Source organism: Phodopus roborovskii, unplaced genomic scaffold, assembly GCF_943737965.1.
Source record: "Phodopus roborovskii unplaced genomic scaffold, PHOROB, whole genome shotgun sequence".
Classification (NCBI taxonomy): Eukaryota; Metazoa; Chordata; class Mammalia; order Rodentia; family Cricetidae; genus Phodopus; species Phodopus roborovskii.
In genome coordinates this window covers 2,886,527-2,906,928 of record NW_026126622.1, presented here as the reverse complement: position 1 = coordinate 2,906,928, position 20,402 = coordinate 2,886,527, and the positions used below count along the sequence as shown (strand labels likewise).

The following is a 20,402-nucleotide window of genomic DNA, read 5'->3' as shown; positions in this document are numbered from 1 at the left end:
TTACTTCTCCATATTTGGCCTTGCGATCACTCACCACACCTGTGGCCAGTCTTCCTTCGACCCCAAGCTGCAGCACACAATATTGCCTTTCCTTACTGGGCCTGTACTGCTGGGGCAGCTTCTCTACGCTGGTGCTGGATACTGTGTGTGTCATACGTGAGTCAGATGCATGTGTTGTCCTCTGTGGTCACAAGCCACAGGGATTCCCCCAGGGTAACAATCAAAGTTGAAAGGGAAGGCAGTGATAAGGCATGAAACCATAGGAGAGGACATGTTTTCCAGACAACAGCTGAAACTCTGGTGGGCTGGAAAAAGGTGAAAAGGTAACTCTTCAACATAGAGTTACAGTTTGATGCCACTCTGCCTGTATTCCTGTTTCCCAACCCGGCAAATGGAACAAGAATTCTCCATTTGCTGCATGGACACTTGCTAACTATGAGGCAGAAATTTAATCTGCTCAGACTTAACTTTGAAGGAGTCACTCAGCCTTGCTTGCACGTCACTTACCACTTCCCGCTGTAGTTCTCTGAGAGAATGGCTAGCATCCTTTCCACGGATCCCAGAATGGCACGGTGAATGATCACGGGCCTGCTCTTGTCATCCCCATCTTTACTGAAAACATGGAAACTCATGTTAGGTATTTCCTTAAGACTGGCTATAGGTTTACCCCTTGCCCTATATTCAGTGTTGCTTGTTATTATTATTAATTTCTTTTTGGTATCTTCATCAGGAAATTGTTTTTATTGGCAGCTTTCCTGAGACTTTGCCTTTCTCACTAATCATTTATTTGTAAATCACTTTATCAGAGAACACTTTAATACACAAAAGCTGAAGGGTATAGTGAACTCCACGAACCCTTTCTGAGCTTCACAAATGTCCACTCACAGCTAGTCTTATTTAATCCAATTCTTGCCTCATCCACTGCTCCATTGTAAGCTTTATTTTTCCAAAATACTTCTGACATTCATTTTAGAGTCTACCAGTAAAATTTACCTCTCAGACCACACACTGCCAAGACACATAATTTACAGTTCATCATTTCTCTATAGGAGAAAACGATGAAGCCAACTGTAACTGCCAACTTCAATGAAGCAAGACGCACCAAGACCTGTGTACACTCTCAGACGGTAAAGCTTGGTTACTCAGCACATGTAACCCATGACATGGAAGACAGTCTCACCCGAGACAAACAAAACAAACCTAATGCACGTGTGTTAAAACTGGATGCTGAACACTGCCGCTGATGGTCACTGCAGATTCTGGCAGAAGTCTGGTAGATCCCAGGGAGCTTGGCAGGGAGGGGATGGGGGAAGGTACTCAAGAGCATCATGATCTTGTTCCTACATGGACCTATGCAGATGTCACCTGCTCCACAGGTGGAACAATATGGAATATTCCTAAATGTTCTTTGCTGTTTCGTGTGGGAAATGAAGGTAGGATAGCCTCTGTGCGTCCAACATTTTCTGTTTCATCGTCATTTCATTCAACTATTGACCAAAAGCTACTCGTACATACTTCTATTATCCAACAAATCTCAGAATGAATGCCCAGGCCCTACAAACAATTCCAGAGGATTAGACTTCCTATGTAAATTAGACAAGAACCAATGATTCCCATATTGATTCTTCCCATTCCAAGAATGTGGATTGAACCTTCGCTTAAGTTACTGTTTTGCCTTTGATACAATCTCCTGATGCACACACCATACAAATATCACACCCTCTATTTCTTAGGTTCACTCCTTGTCACTCTGCACTGTGTCACTGCTTCTGAAATCCTTTTGTCTTGTTTTTTTTTTTTTCCCCCAAGCAGGTGACTACTGACTTGTAGGAAGGCAGACAGGACACTCCACTCCAGAGTTATTAACTCTGAGTTCTGTCCTTTTGAACTGAGGAATTTTTAGACATGAGAGCCAGATGCCATTGTCATGCTGTTTGGACTTTAGTGCTGCCAGAATTTTAGTCAAATAAATTAAGTTGCTTTATAAAGTAGCCAGTCTTAAGAATTTTGACCTAGCTGTATAATTGCATGAGGACAATCCCCAGATTATATATAAGTCCACAAGTGTTAGTACACAACCTAGACACTAGAACTCAATGGTGCTTATGTTTGTATTGCCCATGATCTTAGGACAAATAATGAAGATATTAGAATCACTCACCTAACATATGTGAGGTTAAACCTAATAGGCAGTTGGAAGTCCAGCTGAATTGTAGCACACTGATGGTATCTGCCAATAGCATCTTTAATTTTTATGTCAATCTGTAAATTAAGCAATATTTGCTTAGAGACAGTCTTTATATATTTTTTCTAACCTTCTCTTTCTTTTTCTTTTCTTGTTTCTCAGGTATATGCTCTACTTACTTTAGGGCCATAGAATGCTCCATCTCCTGGGCTCATTTTCCATGGTTTTCCAAATTCCATCAAGCTATTCTGCAGTTGCTTTTTGTTTAAAAAAAAAAAAAAAGATCATTAAAAATGTCTTCTTTATTACATACTCATCCTTTTGCCCATATAGCTCATCAGTATCTATACATATTAATTACATCCTACCTTCATTCAATGCATGTTTATCAAGTGTCTTTTGCCTTCAATAAACTGCTGAGTGAGGACAATGCAAGGATGATCACATGATTCTGACTCTGAAGTGTATGTACATTTCAACTGGGGGAAATGCACTGTTTCCTAAATTGTTCTAAGGGATTCTAGAAAAGGCCTTCCTTCCAGTGAAGGCCCTCTTTGTCTTACACACTGACAGCAGGTGTCTCCTGGTTTGCTTCTCTGTTGCTGTGATAAGACCATGACCAAAACTAACTTGAGAAAGGACAGTTTATTTCATCTTACAAGGCCCAGGTCACAGTCATCACAGAGCAAAGTCAGGGCAGGAGCCAAGGGGCAGGACTGAAGAAGGGACCACAAGGGAACACGCTCATATTTGGCTTTATTTATTTGTTTGTTTGTTTATTTATTTATTTATTCTTGTACCTTTCAGGGCCTCCTGCCCAAGGACAGCACTTTCAGTGAACTGGGCCCTCCCACATCAATCAGCAATCAAGAAAATGTCCCACAGACATGAGACATGCCTGCAGGCCAATCTGATGGAGGTAATCCTCAATTGAGATTTTCCCTTCCCAGATATGTCTAGGTTTGTGACAAGCTGGCAAAAACAAAGCAGAACAATGTGTCCCCTGGTGATGTGTCTGACAACTATATCTCTTTGTAGGTGGGGCTTCCACACATGATGATGGCTGACAGCCTTGGTCCTGATTCCCTTTCTCACTGTGTGTGGTGGGAGGGAAGACAAAGACAGAACTGCACTACTTCTCTTTGTATTTCTTTGACTTGGCTTCAGTTGGGGGGCAACCCTTATGTCTTACTGGTATAGAGATGGAACCTCACTTTCATGTTCAGCTTTAGCCAGCTCAGGCTTTATGGTGAAGATGCTTGGCACTTACTTATAGTGAGTGAATGTCCAGGTGAATACTAATAGAAGAAACCCTGGGCCAGCTTCCCTGGAGAGCACAAGATACAATATGTGAAACTCCACCCAGGTTTCTGTCACAACCCCATACACTGTGGCCAAAGAAAGGTTTGACACTTGGTAGGCAGGGGGTCTTTTGGGAGGTGGTACTTCTGCATTGCAGCTGGAATTACCACAAAACTGATTCCTGGGGTCTTGGTGGGCTTTTCCAGGGTCCCAGTCAGGGTGTGTTCTTAACAGAGAGAATTTTATTCCTGAGAAGCCACCAACATCCCTAGTGGGCTTAGCTCTATAGGAGCAGCCACCCCTCTCTTAGGACCAAGAAAATACACCTGCATAGAAGTGCTTTCCAGGCTTGTGGGGTGAGGGGTCTCCTCCTCAACTGTACTGTTTCTGAAGGAGAATGTCTACTAGACAGAGAAACTGATGTCCCATGACAGCAATTGGAGGGTCTTGGAGCTCCCAACGTATTAAAAATCCAAAGATAGGCCAAGGTTTGGAGAAGACTATAAAGCAGGGGTCACCAAATTGTTATCAGGCCTCTGTGGACAGGGTGAGGGAGTGCAATGGGAGCAGAGCTGACTACAGAGGGCTAAGAAAGCTTTGATTGTTTCCAAGCCATCACAGTGACTTGGGAAGAAAGCGACGAGGACAACAGTGCAGAAACAATAAAATAAAACCCCTTAAACATTCATCTCCCTAACTCCCAGATGATCAAAGGTGACCACTGTGGAAGAAAGCCACCATAAGAGAGGAAGGTCTACCCTGTAATGCCATATTCCTGGGAGACGTCAGGCTTGTCTGCGAAACTTTAGCCACATCAATCAAAAAGCAAAAATGTCAAGACTTCTTGCCCATTATCCCCATGCCATGCCCATCCATTCTAAATGGTTTGAGTGAGACTGATGGTGATGACGACACACAGACCAACTGCACATCTGCCCGGCACTAGGCCCATTATTAGCTCCTACACATGAATTCATTTACGTTCCTGAGCACAGCCTCATGCAGTAGGTGTTGTCACCCTGGCACAGCCACCACCATTACATCTCTTTTCAGTCCTGATCCTCAGTGAGATGTAGTTCCCCACAGAGCTTTTGGAGTCAGCATCCTTCCTAGGGGAGGTCTCAATGGACTTTGGTCCTCCATTCAGTAGGCAGGGAAGAAGAGTATAGTTTGGGCACAGGGCAGGGGTGTGTGTGAGGAGGAGACCCTATCACAGCTCAAGCCCGAGTCTGCACCTCTGCCCAGCCCCCATCTACTCCCTAAGTGAACGTAACTGTTACACTCTCCATACAGTGGCCCCCATTCTTCTCACTCCTGTCTGTGAGTGTTCTAGAGAAGGTGGACCAGCACTGAAGACAATTAATGAAATCTCACATCAGCTTCAGAGTGTAAAACAGATGGTTGCTGAGGTGGTGAGAACTGGCCAGCCATACTCCACAGTGTGCATACTCACTCCCCGACTCCTCAGTTTACAACCCCAGGGAAGGGCAGTTTCTCAGGCGTGTGACATTTGTCACAGTGCTTACCCTTTCAGCCTCATCCCACATCTCAGTCTCTCCTAGGAAGTGCTCAGGCCGTGTTGACAGGTTTAATTGAAAGGAGAAGCCAAACGTTGAGTAAACAGACTGCAAAAAGTGCAAGCACCCCTTTATTTCTTCTTCAATCTGAAATTAAAGCAGTTGAAACACTCAAATGGAACACCAACTTAAAATTCACTCATGGCATTTTAAACAACAAATTATTTGTGTCAAATAGTCACTAAAACTGATTTTTAAAAAAGCTTTTAAGAATTTTTATGTGAGTATGTTTGCCTGTATGTATGTGCCCCACATGTATGCCTGTGCCTGCAGAGGCCAGAAGCAGGTATCAGATCCCTTAGAAAAGGAATTATAGATGGTTGTAAGCTCTGATGTAGATGCTGGGGACTGAGTCCGGGTCCTCTGCAAGAGCAGCAGTGTTCACCAACAAGGCATCCCTCCAACCCCACAAAGCTTGGCTTTAACACCATGCAGATGGCACCTTCCATTGCTAACACTGACTAAAATTTCTTTTGAGACCTATACACGGGCATCTTAGTGTATCTCTGCATATATGATTTTAGTTTTCTCTGGGTTCTGTATAGCATTGTAACCTACAGGTGTCATGAGTTACAAGTTCAAATGAATGTAGAAACTCCACTTCCTTTTACCCTCCTCCATTTAATAGCATCATTTGCTTAAGCATTTCCTCTCTGTTTATTCAGGACCATATCAGGCAAGGATATATTTTTTGCTTCAACCACTGGGCATAACTTAGAAAACTCAGAAGGAAAACAGAATGTTTACCTATTTTTACTTTCACAATTTTAAAGTCCCTCATGTTCCGATCCTCTGCCTCACTCTCTACTCATAGCCATCCTTCTGTGGCATGGCTGGTATCTTTATCTCTCCATCACTCCTGAAGGATATTTTCTCTAGACTGGGAATTCTAGGACAACAGTTCTTTTAGTCCTTGAAAAAGGCGGATCCACTGCTGACCACCATGTGAAAAGCTATCATTCAAATTGGGATGTTTTTCTCTTCTAACTCTTCATTTCCTTTGCTCTGCCCTTCTTCTTCTCCTTCTTCTCCTCCTCCTCCTTCTTATTATTATTATTTTTCTTCTTCTTCTTCCTCTTCCTCTTCTTTTTTTTGTTTTCACATTTAACTCACATTTTAGTATAGATTTTTCTGGGTGTGTTCTGTTCGGAGCACTTGACTTCCTGACTCTGGAGGTTTGGTCTTTTAATGGATTTTAAAAGTTCTCAGTCATCATCATCCCCTCCCATGTCCCTGCAGAGGGTGAGGACATGGAGGTCAGGTGGAAGTCATGTGTGGCCAGTCCCTTCCCCAGTTTCATTTCCTGCCTTTCAGATTCTATTTTTATATCTATAGATTTTCCTGTCTCCTATGTTCTGCTCATGGATCCAATTACTGAGTTTTTATTTGGGCTTTTAATTACACATTCCATTAAATTTCTACTTAGTTCTTCACTGTGATCTTTATTTCTTCCTTGGAATTTTCCCGTTTCTGAGTCTTGGAATGGTTCTTATTGGTTTGAAATGGTTTTGTAACTGTCTCCAAAAACATTATGATGGCTGCTTTAATATCTTTGTCATAGAGCTGGAGAGATAGCTCAAGTCAGATTCCCAACACCCACATTAGGAAGCCTGTGACTCAAGCAGGGATTTTGATGCCCTCTATTGGCCTCTGTGGGTGTCTGAATATAACACACACACACACACACACACACACACACACACACACACACACACACACACACGAACAAATCTTGAAAACCTTCATCCGATAATGTCAACATGGCAGTCATCTCTTAAGAAAGAAGGAAGAGAACTTCTTCGACCTAATGGCAGGCACTTCTGAAAAACCTAAGTAGGAGCAAGATAAAGATGTCACCTCTCATTGGTTCTAATAGTAATTATTATCCCAAGGAATCCTGTGATGCAAGAGAGGTAACAGTGCTGAATAGTGCTGCTGTTCAAGGGTTGGCTGTCCTTTCTCACTCAAGGTGAGGTGCTCCTGATTATTGGCACAATGAGTGTTTTTAGTTTCTGAGTCCTGGGCATTTAGGATGAGATTCTGGATCAGAAAATTGTTTTGGTTTTTCTTACTAATACTGTTCCAGACTGGTTACTCCCAGGTGGGAGTGGAATTTTCTTCAAGACTCCCAAGGGTGAAAGGGCTCATTCTTGCTGCTCAACAGCTGGGTAGCTCTGACTCCAGAGCAGAAAGTACATGGCCTCAACATGGCCAAACAATCTACAAGTAAAACATTTCCATTTTCTTTCTAACCTGGATGCTTGTTTATTTCTCTCTTGCTTATTTGTTTATATATCTCTCTTTCATTAAGAGATTCCCTGGAACAAAAATTCCCCGGGACAATAATTAGTAATGGAACCAATGAGAGGTGATATCTTATTTTGCTTCTACTTAGGTTTTTCAGAGGTATCTGTCATTAGGTTGAGGAAGTTATCTCCTCTTCCTTCTTTCTTAAGAGTTTTCAGTGGGAAACAAATGTTGGATTTTGTCTGATGCTTTTCCAGCATCCACTGATAGGATAATTATTGAGATGTTCCTTCTTCTTTTTTAAAATTGTTTTTATGTGTATGAGTGTTTTGCCTGCATGAATGTCTGTACATCATGTAGATACTGGGGACCAAACTTGGGGCTCTCAGCATGAACAATAATTGCATGTGTTCTTGATCACTGAGCAATCTCTTCAGCTTCAAGATACATTTTCTTTTCTTTCAGTTGGAGAATACTGTAAATTGCAATGCTTCATTTTGTAATATTAAACCAGTATCTAACATTATACATCTTCCATTTCTGGGATAGACTCCTCTTGGTTAAGACACAGTGCCCTTTGTGTATCACATTCAGATCAGTCTTTTCTAGAAATATCTTTGTCATGTTTTGTTTCAGAGCACTGGAATCCTCCTAGGATGAGTTGATAATGACTTCTTCTGCTTCAGTTTTCTTTAACATTCAGTCTAGAATTTTCTTCAGTGTTTAGAGTCAGTGAAACCAACATGCATTGTCAATTCAATTTCTGTGATGGCCACAAGGCTACTCATTGAATTCTACTTGAGTAAAGGCTTTTAGTTTGCAGTTTTTAAACATCTGTCTACTTTATCCAAGTTGCCAAATTTATTAACATAATGTTATTCATAAACATGTCTGAAGCATGTGACTTTGGCGGCTTTCTAATCAAATATTTAAACTTAGTCTATTTATTTGTTGGTCTAAAAAAGTCTTTTTGCAATGATAAAAACATATGCCTTACCCCCTGAGTATCTGAGGAGTCTCTACCAATGACACCCTATTTCTAACATTTTTCTTAAGCTTAGGAATTTTGTTGATCCTGTCAGAGAACCCGCTTTTGGGTTTTGTTGGTGTCCTCTCTTATTTTTCTGTTTTCAGTTGACTCTGTTGTTTCTGGTACTTGCATCCTGGCAAGGAGCCTGAAGTAGGGCAAGGCTGCTTCACCTCATGACCCTTGGACAGGGCTGAGACTCAAGATCCTTTCATGGTACTCCCATGACTTCTTCTGATAAGGCTCACTTTCTAAGGTTTCCACTACCTCCCAGGAGCACCACCAGCTAGGGGCCATGCCTTCAGTAACAAACTTGAGGGGGGAATTTAAGAACCAAATAAGTCTCTTGTTTGCCCATTGTCTTAGATAAGGTTTCAATTGCTGTGATGAGACATCATGACCAAAATAAACTTGGGGAGGAAAGGGTTTCTTTTGCTTACACTTCCATATCACAGTCCATAACTGAGAGAAGCCATGGCAGGAACTAAAGTAGAGGACATGGAGGGGTTCTGCTTACTGGCTTTCTCCTCATGGCATGCTCAATTTCTTATAGAATTCAGAACCATCATCCCAGGAGTGGCATTGCCCCAGTGAGCTGGGCCCTACCATATCAAACATCAATTAAGAAAATTCACCATGAGCTTGTCAACAAGCAATCTGGTGGTGGTATTTCTTCAATTGAGGTTCCTTCATCCAAACTAAGCTTGGTTTGCATCAAGTTGCCATAAAAACTAGACAGCACACTTATTATTACTTTATTTTCTTTCTTTGTCTTACACTGGATATTACTGGCTCTTTGTCTTTTCTTGGTTTAAGTAGAAGCTGGGGTGATAAAAATGTACCTATGGACATCATTTTAATGACATCCCATAATTTATGATGTGTTTTTATTTTTATTGCATAGATCATATTTTCTCATTTTAGTTTGTATTTTTCCTTTGATCTATGGGTCATTTAAAAGAGTGTTGTTTAGTTTCCAAACAGATTTCTAATATTGTTTTTTACAGTGATTTCAATGGTCAGGAAACATTATATTTATCGAATCCTTTAAGTTTCCTGAGACATGTCATATAGTGCAGCATCTCTTGGCAAACTATCCACATGCTGTTGTTCTATGCCAGATCAAACTGTCTAGCAGTGTTTGATGGAGACCCTTGCATGGCAATTTTAATTTGAAAAGGTAAAACTAAGTTCCAGGCAATACACTGAAAACAATACCCCAATTCCCCTTAAAATATCCCACTTGTGGAACTTGAGTTAATAAAGTAAGTGAGGAAAACAATAAACACAATGCCAGGAAATGATTGGCCTCTTAACTCTAAACCAGAGGACCAGGAAAGGTTTCTCTTTGTGAATGTGCAGAGGCAAGGGCACACCTCATACTGCACAGCAGCTAGAAGACACTGAGCTGTAGGTCTGCAGAGCCAGTCCTCCCCAATATCGTTGCTTACCTGCTCCACCATGCAGAAGATGTGAGCATCATCCTGCTGGAAGCGCCTAACTCTGGTTAAGCCACTTAAAGTTCCTGACAGTTCATTTCTGTGAAGAACTCCAAAATCAGCAAATCGAACGGGCATTTCCCTCCAGGATCGTGGGCGATGGGCAAACATTAAACTAGAAAAAATACGAGATTGAACATACTTTACATGATGGAGAGAAAAGTGAACATCTAACACTCTGAAACTAAATCTCAAGATGTACAAATGCCTTGTGCTGGGTCTTCAATCAACAGGCAATTCTTTTTTTCTCCTATTATTATTTTTTATTTATTGTTTGGGCCCTGAGATTGAACCCTATGCCTCACATACTAACAATGTGCCATAAAAGTGACTGATAGCTCTAGCCCTCTTCTAGGAAGACCAACTGTGAGCTGCCATCACCACAGCACTGAGAAAGAATCCTGTCTATGCTATCCGCTTCCTGAAATGCTGCCTCTCCACATCCACCACCCACCTCCTCCACCCCACCCCCCGCCCACCCGCAGAATCATCCACTGATCAGGACTTTGTGGATCTTATTGCAATCACCCAAATAGTATGTGAATTAAATAACTGATGAACATGCATATTTGAAGTATATTATAATTAGGAAGACAAATACAATGATCTATAAAATCAATGCAAACTATTACTCTCTGAGAAATGTAGAAAATGAGAGTTCCCAGCTAACATTCCTTGCCTGCCAAAGACCAGGCACATTTTAAACAGAAGTTTCATTCTCTAGAATGAAATGATGAGGTAAGATGATCAACTGCCTCCACTCTTCCCATTACAGGAAATCACTTAAAAATGCAAAGCAACAATATGTAAAGCTAACTCTGATGAGGTGCTATGTGCACATGCAGGCTCCCCTTCGTGTCCGGTACTCACCAGTGCCCTGGACAGTTCATGGGTTTGAGGGCAAAAGTGTCCTTTTCAATATCAAAGGTGAACATGTTGCTACTGTAATGCTGCCAGTGGCCCGAGGTTTCCCAGAGTTTACTGTTGTACATGTTAGGAGAGATCACTTCAGTGAAGTTACGCTTGTGATATTCCTCCTTGAAGATAAATGGTTGATGTTAAAATCTACCAAGTTACAGCACAACTCCAAGCAGAGCAATACTATGAGCAACTTGTTTTTACTCAAGATCATGTCATCTTCTATTAAATACTGTTTCCTCAGGTTTGGGTGTGGCAGGTTTAAGAGTGGCAGTTTTGTGGATTATGAACAAGAAGTTTGCATATTCAAAGTGTATTTATTTCACAGCACACCACAGTACTGCCATTTGGAAATGAAGTATGCCCTAGAAGGCTCATGTGCTGAAGGACCGGTCCACAGCTGCACTCCAGCCTTGAGAGAGGGCTGAGCTGTGAGAACTCTGACTTCATCAGTCGATTAACTCACTCTTGGATTCCAAATTTGATGATATTATTGGGCAGTGATGGAAACTTTCAGAGGCAGGGCCTGTTTGGAGGACATTCATCCCTGGATGTCTGCCTAGGGTCTACATCTTCTGAATCTGGTTTCCTGTGTTCCTGGCTGTCAGGAGGTGAGTTGCTTTGCTTCTCCAGCCCTTCTACCCTGCCTCAGCACAGTCCCCAGATGGCAGAGCCAGCCAACAATGGACTCTCTGATGCTGGGGGCCAAAATGAATTCTTCCTCTTTTAAACTGTTCGGGTATCTTACAGAACATAAATTCAAACAGATGCAAAAGTATAGACACACATGTTTCAGTCCTTTCAAACTTAGTAAATGAAATTCTACATGCATAGTATCTTATTTAACTATAACTAAAAACTTCAAAGTCCTGTGTTCTTAGTAAACGATAACACCTTTACCCTATGATTTAGAAGACCTAATAATTTTATAATTTGTAAGTCTGGATGGCATGTTCCATGTTATAGTACTGGCCCATCCAGTTTTAAGTACAAAAAAACTGAGTAGTTGGTGTCTATGAAGCCACAGCAGCTTCTCCCACCTATTAGCACCTTCATTAACTCCATGAGACTAAGAAAGGAGAAATACCCACCCCCCCTGAGAAGTTTTAAAATTTTATTTCTATCTTTAATTCAACATATTAATTTGGTTGATATTTTCTTAGAAACACTTAAGTCATTTGTAAATAACTTAATAAACACATAACACAAATTTAGATCACCATACTTCAAACAATTTAAAATATATTTCTCACATATAAAAAAAAAAAAAGCATACTTTTATGGTGGAAAGAGCTATCCCTGGTGTTTTCCAGCAAAGCACAACTCACAGTACAATGGCAGACATACTGGTCCTCAGCTACCTAGCAGGACACTTAACTACCCTGCATGTTTGTCTAGTTTAGAAACCCTCAACAAAGTTATATGTTACATGAATAGTGGCAATTATTTGGTAATTATAACAGATACTTCTATACATTCAAATAAAGATAATCTTGGAAACCAAGGGTCTATGTGTATGTGCACATGTAAGTGTATATTGTGTTTATTAGAGACCTCTTCTAAGGCAGAACTAAGGAGATGTTCAAAAAAAATTACCCACATTAGATATCAATGTTTTATCAAGGTGTTTAAAAATCATGCCAAACTATTCTTGAATAAAGTTTTGTATTCTCTCCTCAAATCCATTTGTTGAAAACTTAACCCTAAAAGATGACAATAGCAGGTGAGACCTCAGGCAGCTGATTGGGCCATAAAGGTAATGAAGGATTAGTACCCCTATCAAAGGGACCCCTGGGCATCTCATGAAACTACCAAAAAGGCAGCTGTCTGTAACCCAGAGCAGGCCCTCAACAGACTTACCTCACTTTGTTGGGACCCCGACTTGAGTTCTAATCCTTCGACTGTAAAAAAATAACTTTTTATTATATATATATATATATATATATATATATATATATATATATATATATATGCCACTAAATCTCTAGAAATTTGCTATGGCATACAGAACCAAATAAGACAGTTTTCTATGAAGCAAAGTATCAGTAGATACCATGTTTATTTACAGATGAATCTTTTGTTGTTGTTTAGACAGAGTTTCACCATTAGCCCAGGTTGGCCCTCACACTTATAAGCTTCCTTGCCTTGGCCTCTCAGGCATATCCCATCATGTCTGGAAGTCAAGAGATACTTCATTTTTAATATAAAATATACACACATAGGTAATATGTATCTCTCTATAACACACATATAATATGTAATCACATATAGGATAGCATGAATGCAAAATGCTACCAACTGATACATCCCAATGAAATCAATGCATGCTCATTGCACCTTTTTCTACAGATTTGAACTTTTCAACAGAAAAAGTTGAGTGAAACTATTGTCTGACACTGTGCTGTCAATTTTTCAAGAGCAAAGAAAGGCAATCATGAGAAAGAGCAAGCTTCTGGACCTAGCAGTGCCCATGACCCAGCTGTCTAAGTTGGAGTTTTTATTGCTGTGACAACAGCACCAACAGTACTTGGGAGGGAAAAGGTTTATTTGGTTACTCTTCCATATCATAGTCCATCATTGAAGGAAGTCAGAACAGGAACTCAAACAGCACAGGATCCTGGAGGCAGGAGCTGATGCAGAGTCCATGGAGGGGTGCTGCCCACTGGTTTGTTCAAGATGGCTCACTTCCCATGACTTGCTCAACCTGCTTTCTTATAGAACTCAGGTCCACATGCTCAGGGATGGCACCACCCACAATGGGGTTCTCCTCCCCCATCAAGCATTAAGAAAATGCCTTACAGGCTTGCCTACAGCCCCTTCTTATGGAAGCATTTTCTTAATTTAGAGGTCCCCTCCTCTCAGAAGACAGCCTGAATGTCAAGTTGACATAAAACTAGCCACCACACCAGCCTTGCCCACAAACCAGCAGCATGCCCCTCCATCTGGTCTCCTACAGAATCTTGATGGCATCTTCACATGGACTTTTTTTTTCTATTCTGTGATCTTTGTATCTATGTTTATGACAGTACCATGCTAGGTATTCTGTTTTGTTTGTCTGAGACAGGGTCTCAATGTAGACCAGGATGACATGGAATTCACAGGGATCTACCTGCCTCTGCTTCCCAAGTGCTGAGATTAAAGGCAAGTGCCATCATACTTAGTGACCAATGCTTTTCTTATTATCATTACTGTGGCTTTGTAGTATAAATTGAAATCAGGTATGGAAGTACCTTAGCATCATTATTCTTTTTGCTCAGGACTGATCTGGCTATCTGGTATATTTTGTGTATCCATGTGAATTAATTTTTTTTCTATTTCTGTGAAGAATGAGGTTTTGACTGGGATTGAACTGAATGTACAGATTCATTTTGGTAAGACAGTCATGTTCACAATATTAACTCTATCAATACATGAACATGGAGATTTTTTCATTACAAATCCAAAGTCAACCTAAATGGACCTTGTCTCAAAATAAAATTGAGTACTGTATTCAATCTCTACTATCCACCCCAGCACATAAAAGAGGAAAATATGGAAGAAAAGCAAGTTTTGCTTGGATGTGGTGGTATGCATCTTTAATATCTAGAAATGGGAGGCGGAGGCAAGAGGATTGCAAGAGGAGGCTAATGTGGATATAATAAGACTGTGACTCAAAATCAGTCTACAATAAAATAAAAATACCCCATGACCTAGCAATCCTTTTAAAGAGAACACTAAAGGACAAAATTACAATTTAGTATCTTAAATGGCTCTACTCTCTGCTCTAGAACTGAGCTACATTTCATTCCTTAAAGAAGGGCAAATGCTCTGAAAACTCAAGAAAGGCATCTGGTTTCAAGGACAGAGGAAGACTTAAGAAGGAAATAAAAGCCAAAAGTGAACCACTCATCTCAAAGTTATTTTCCTTGTCAGAAGGGAACAGGAGACAGAAAACAAGAAAAAAGCTGATGTGGTAGCTTTGGATATTCTACATTACTTCATTTAAGAATGAACACAGAGGGAAATGTCACTCTCATGCCAACAGAAAACGGCCTGTTGAAGGAGTATGGCTAGTCCCTCTCTGACCCAGGTCTCTCTGAAGGTGAGGTAAGCAGCAGGCCCTTTGCTTGGTGATAAACCTTAGCATGGTTGACTCCATTTTGCCTTGTTAGTCCAGCATAGAAGCTTGGTCCAAACAACTGTCCTGTGATTTCAATTACCAGAAGTGAGCAGTTGTATGCACTGGAAGAAAATAATGTTCACAGTAGACTGGGTATAGTAGCTCTAAACTGGAGGGGAACTAAATACCTACAGGATAGTGGAATATCATGTATTGCACCCACAAAATGGGATACCTGAATAACGCTGCCAACCCCTATCATACTACCACCTCTTGGTTGACTCTCAGAAACAAAGTTGAACAAAAGAAGCATCAAGATAAAACAAGTACTGTGTGATCCCACTTGCATGAAGTTTAAGACCAGACAAAGCTAATCTGTGTTGACAGATGTCAGCACAGGGAAGACCAGGTGGGCCCAGGGACAACTGGTAGACATTAGAATTTCTACAGCCTTGTTACCATCCTCCCCTCCCCAGCCATCCAGCCATCTCTGAAGTGAACTGTCTACTGTATCCTTTCCCTCCAGCATCTTTATATAATGTGAGGATGGAGGGAGGTAGCCAAGAGGTGCCTTATATCTCCCATTCAAAGGTCTAAAGATAGAGAGGGAAGGTACTTGCTACTAAAGAACCTCATCTGTACTCAAACCAGATCTTATTGGACATTCAGTGGTGTATCAACCAGATGAGACTGGAATAGTTTGTTCCTCAGTAGCAGAACACAGGAGAGGGGCAGAGCTGACATTTGGAGCCTGTTAGCATGTCAAATAGAGACACATTGAACCATGTCCTTCCAACAGAATGAAAGTAAACCACATGGGTCTCATGCCAAAAGCAGCTTGGGGAGGAAAGGCTTTATTTCAGCTTAAAACTCTCAGGTCATATTCCATCACCTAGGGAAGTCAGGGCAGGAACTAAAGGCAGGAACTTGGAGGCATAAACTGATGCAGAGGCTATGAAGGGGTGTTGCATGTTTGCTCCCCATAGCTTGCTCAGCTACCTTTCTTATACAACCCAGGACCACCTGCCTAGGAATGGTATCACCCACAGAGAGCTGGACCTTCTTCCTACATCAATCATCAATCAAGAAAATAACCACAGACTTGCCTACAGGCCAATCTGATGGATGCATTTTCTCTATTAAGGTTCCATCCAGCTTGTGTCAAAACAAACAAACAAATGAACAAAATTAACCAGGACATTGAGTTGTGGTTTTCCATCTTGGAAAAGGGTGAAAAATCCCACTGGAAGACAGCATCATTCTCTCTAGTTATTCTATATATTATATAAGACACATAATTGAAAAATTATTAGAAGAGGAAAGAATCAAAATCACACGACTGAAAATTAGGGCTACAACTATCTGAAGTTGCTAGGTATAGTGGCACTTCCTGTAACCTCAACACTTGGGCAGGGGGGCAGGAAAAATCAGGAATTCAGCCATCCTTGGATATATAGCAAGTTCAAGGCTAGCCTGAACTATATGAATCCCATTTAAAAAAAAAAAAAAAAAAGAGTTAAAAAAAAAAAACAACATAAAAAATTAGCTGAGTTCATTGGAAGTTCTTTTATACATGCTGAGACCAATTACTTCACACAAGGGTATCAGAATTTAAGGGGCTCAGCCCTTACCTTGACATTAGAGACCCCTGGGGTTGTGTATTTAAATGCTTTCCAATGCAGCAACCCACACAATCAGACTTGGGCCTGATCATCAGCCATGTCTGTCTTGCATCTATAAAAGATAAGAGAGCCCTTTAAGACCACTATAAAGGCTTTGTGTTTATTCTCCATGGTCCACACTCAACCCAGAGCTTCAGGTACCAGGGCTGTGCTGACATCTAAGCAAAGAACACAAGACAGGAGCAGTGGGTAGTCATTGCCACCCACCAAAATCTCCAGACGCCTCAACAACCCTTCAGGCCTCACTCCCTTGCCCCTGATCTACTGCCTTATAGTGACTGTCCTTATTGGAAGGAACACAGGCTAAGTGCTACCCCAGAGAGTCAACCTCAGTCTCCATAGGCACAGTGCCAGAAGGGAAGGAAGAGAAGGAAGAGGCCCAGCACATGTGATGAATGCACCTTTCCCCAGAAAGGCCCTGAAGAAAGTGATCCCTTGGATGAGAGTTAATGAGAAACAAGCAGGAGGAAGACATGCTCAGAACAGGAGTTCAGAATCCCAGACATGAAGACAGCAGCCAGCATGGAGAAGAACAGAAGGAGGTGCTAAGGTGGACATGAGGTCACAGAATGGAGCATGAAGGTAAGACTGGAGTATTGTCTTCATAACAGATCTGAAGACAAATTTACTGAGTCAACTGCAGCCTCTGCAAATGAACTGTAGGCAGCACGGCAGTCTTTGGGGGGGGGTGTCCGAGAGTGATCAGTAATCACAGAAATCAGGTAGTAAAACTAGGAAGAGCATGCCTCACTCACTGCTCACTGCTCAGTATGTTCTGAGAAATGCACTGAAGGACAGTTCGACTGTGGAAACATCTGAATCCCTTCACACAAACTAAGGTAACAACAGGAACCAACCATAAGGCCCACTATATTCTAAACAAAACACTCTTAAGGGATCACCACAGATATGTCAAGAGCAAGCCGCAGTACAAGGCTATAATTGTTACACAAAAGACTAAACAGGGGAAGGCTGGAAAATTACTTCCAGCAGTCCAAATGGCCCATCTCTGAACAGTATCTTCGAAGTCCTAAGCCTGCAACACAGAGCATGCTCAACCTCAGGGTGTCAATACAACTTCATCTCCTCCTGGAGATGTCTGGTCACCTGGTGGTCACACTGTAGTGAGCAGATGCATTGAGGCCCATTAGCCACCTTTGAGAAGCAGTGCCCCTCAGAGCATTCTCGGCCACAGGAGATGTACACTCAGTAGACCGCTAATGTTCCACACCCTTACAGACCTAGGGCAACGCCTGTATTTTATGAAATTCTAGAAAGTAACCCATCTCCATGTCAGAATCTGACATTTTATAGTAATATATGATAGTAATACAAATTCTTATAGTACTAAAATTTAATGGAAACACTTAATTATGAGAGAAGATAATAACATATAGAATGCAGATAAATAAGAATATTTCCCAAAACTAACTTACTCGTATGAAATCTGTAAGTGTATTATAAATGAAGGCCCCTCTTGGGAGAAAGAAGCAGCTTCCAGGGCTCAGGTCATGGAAGAAGAAAAGTTCTTGTTCCTAGATTGAAACAATAATTGCATTTCAAATTTCATCTCTTCTTAATGTTTACCATACCTGATGTGACAGTCATAAAATGTCATTTTACCCTCCCATCATCTATTACTAGGCATCCCAAAGTTCCTCAGTATCTATCCAGATATATAATGTATATAAAACAGCACATGTAAAATGATCACTTATATTTACTTAGCTTCAATTTGCTTTTCTGTTATCTTTTGTTATTTACTACTCATTTTTTTTTTTTAGTATAAATCAGTAGCTAATTGACTAAGTTTTCATCCAACATTTATACATAGGTCTCATGTAGGGATAACATAAGATAAAAGGTCCATTGCAGAAGGTGGGTTTCAAGTGATGTGACCCTTCCTATGGTGCCAACCCCTGAGAGTCTGCGCTGTGCATGGAGTGTCTCCTAGCAGCCCTGTCAACTACTCCTCACAACAAATGTGGATAGCTTCATAAATGAATATTTGCCCATCACATGACATAGCTCAATCCTTGAAGGATGGAGATGAAAATCCCTACTTTATTTTTATATCATGAAAAAATAAACTCTCACAAGAGCTTTTAAAATGCTAACAAAAGATAAGAGGACGTGATGGGAAATGCCATTATGTATATATGTTTCTCATACTGGTTAATGAATAAAGCACTGTTGGCCAATAGAAAAGCAAGATAGGTGGGACTAGGAGACAAGGAGGAAAGAGGAAGTAGGAAGGAGGAGTCAAGATGGAGAGACTGGGGAGACGAGACACTGGCCCCTTTCCCTGGTAAGAAGACCATGTGGAAATATTAGATTAACAGAAATGGGTTAATACTTAAGACATAGCTATCCGAAACAAGTAACGGACCAACAGAATTATATCTAATACAGAGTCTCAGTGTGTTAATTGGGGTTGGCGCGGCGGTGGGACAAGACCAGGCGGTGGGCGGAAAAACCTGACTCCTTACAAGAATGGGAACTGGTTAGCAGACTTTTGGAGTGTGGATATGGTAGAACTCAGCTGCAGGCAACAAATATCAACAGAACAGACCATAAAGAGAGAAGAAGAAATATTACTCTTAAGATTTTGGTTTGTGAGGGACAGTCATGGGCAACAAAGGCGTGTCTGGGTGACGATGGTGTGGGTATACCTTCCCGATTTTCCTGTGGTCCCGGCTCTTGGCTTCCTCTTGGAACTTCTCCCAGCCCTTCATCATTTTGCTATCAGGAAAGGATATTCCATAGATCCTCTGCAATGTTTCCATCTCAGGATTGCCTTCCCAATATGTTGAGGAATTCTAAACATCAGCAAGATACTGTGTTTTATTTTTGTTGTTGTTTGTTTGTTTTGTTTTTTAATCAAACATTTGACAGTAACACCACTCTACAATGTGAATGCAGTTTTCTATTATGGCATACACAATCCTCAGATACAGATTTTGTAGTGCTCAGAAGAGTCTTAAATTGAGTCTAATAAAAAAAAATTTTACATCCAAATTATAGCACTAATCATCAAATTTCATAAAGTCCCCTGTGGCTTCTAGGAATGAAAGTGACAGAGAACAGGAAGGAGGGACGACTAGGGAGCAGCTGTGATCACCAAGCTGGAACCAGAAAAGGCCAGAGGTTCATGAAGTGTCAGCCGCTCTGGTCTATGGCTTGAAGTGAAAAGCATCAGTGGGTGGTGGATAATTAAGACCCAGGTCCAGAAAGAAAACCAAGGTCCAGAAAGGCTGGGACCTCAAAGTCAGCTCTGCTGCTTATGATTGCTAGGGCAGGGTTCCACCCCTTCTGCCTTTCTTTTCTGCCTGTGGTGCATTATTCTCACATGCAGAAAGATGCTCTTATTTTCTCTTCATTGGGCAATCTAGAAACTCTACTGCACAGTTGTCCTTGGTGTCTGCAGAGGTTAGTTCTACCTCCTCTACAGACACCTCAATCTGCAAACGAGTATCTTAAATAAATGATGCATTTGCACATAACCTGTGCAAAGTGCTGTATACTTTAAGCCACCTCTAAAGTACCAAATGCAAAATAAATGCTATGTATACATCCATTTTGATGTGCTGTTTAGGAAATGATGGCATCACTACCACCCCACCCCCACCATCCCCAACCCCCATGTGCATAGTCGTCTATACATGCTCAACATAGGCACAATTTGTTTTTCAAATATTTCCATCTGTCAGTTGATTAAATCCATGAATGTGAAACCTGTGAACACAAGGACATCTAAATAAGGAACAGTATATTTAAAAACTATATAGAGGATTAGAGGGATGGCTCAGTAGGTAAGAGCATTTGCTGCTCTTACAGAAGATCTGAGTTCAGTTCCTGACATCAGG

At 41.1% G+C, this 20,402-nt stretch overlaps 1 protein-coding gene across 1 annotated transcript in view; it reads right to left on the bottom strand.

Annotated features, from left to right (window-relative positions):
- The window catches only part of Tars3 (threonyl-tRNA synthetase 3), a 44,476-nt gene that overhangs the window by 5,920 nt on the left and 18,154 nt on the right, over window positions 1-20,402 (bottom strand). The window contains exons 9-16 of the mRNA XM_051206451.1: window positions 19,209-19,355; window positions 17,973-18,071; window positions 10,708-10,874; window positions 9,790-9,952; window positions 5,014-5,151; window positions 2,365-2,442; window positions 2,162-2,262; window positions 508-612 (exon numbers count right to left, since the gene is read on the bottom strand). Of these exons, the coding sequence (XP_051062408.1) occupies window positions 508-612; window positions 2,162-2,262; window positions 2,365-2,442; window positions 5,014-5,151; window positions 9,790-9,952; window positions 10,708-10,874; window positions 17,973-18,071; window positions 19,209-19,355 (998 nt within the window). The remainder of the gene's footprint in view (window positions 1-507; window positions 613-2,161; window positions 2,263-2,364; window positions 2,443-5,013; window positions 5,152-9,789; window positions 9,953-10,707; window positions 10,875-17,972; window positions 18,072-19,208; window positions 19,356-20,402) is intronic.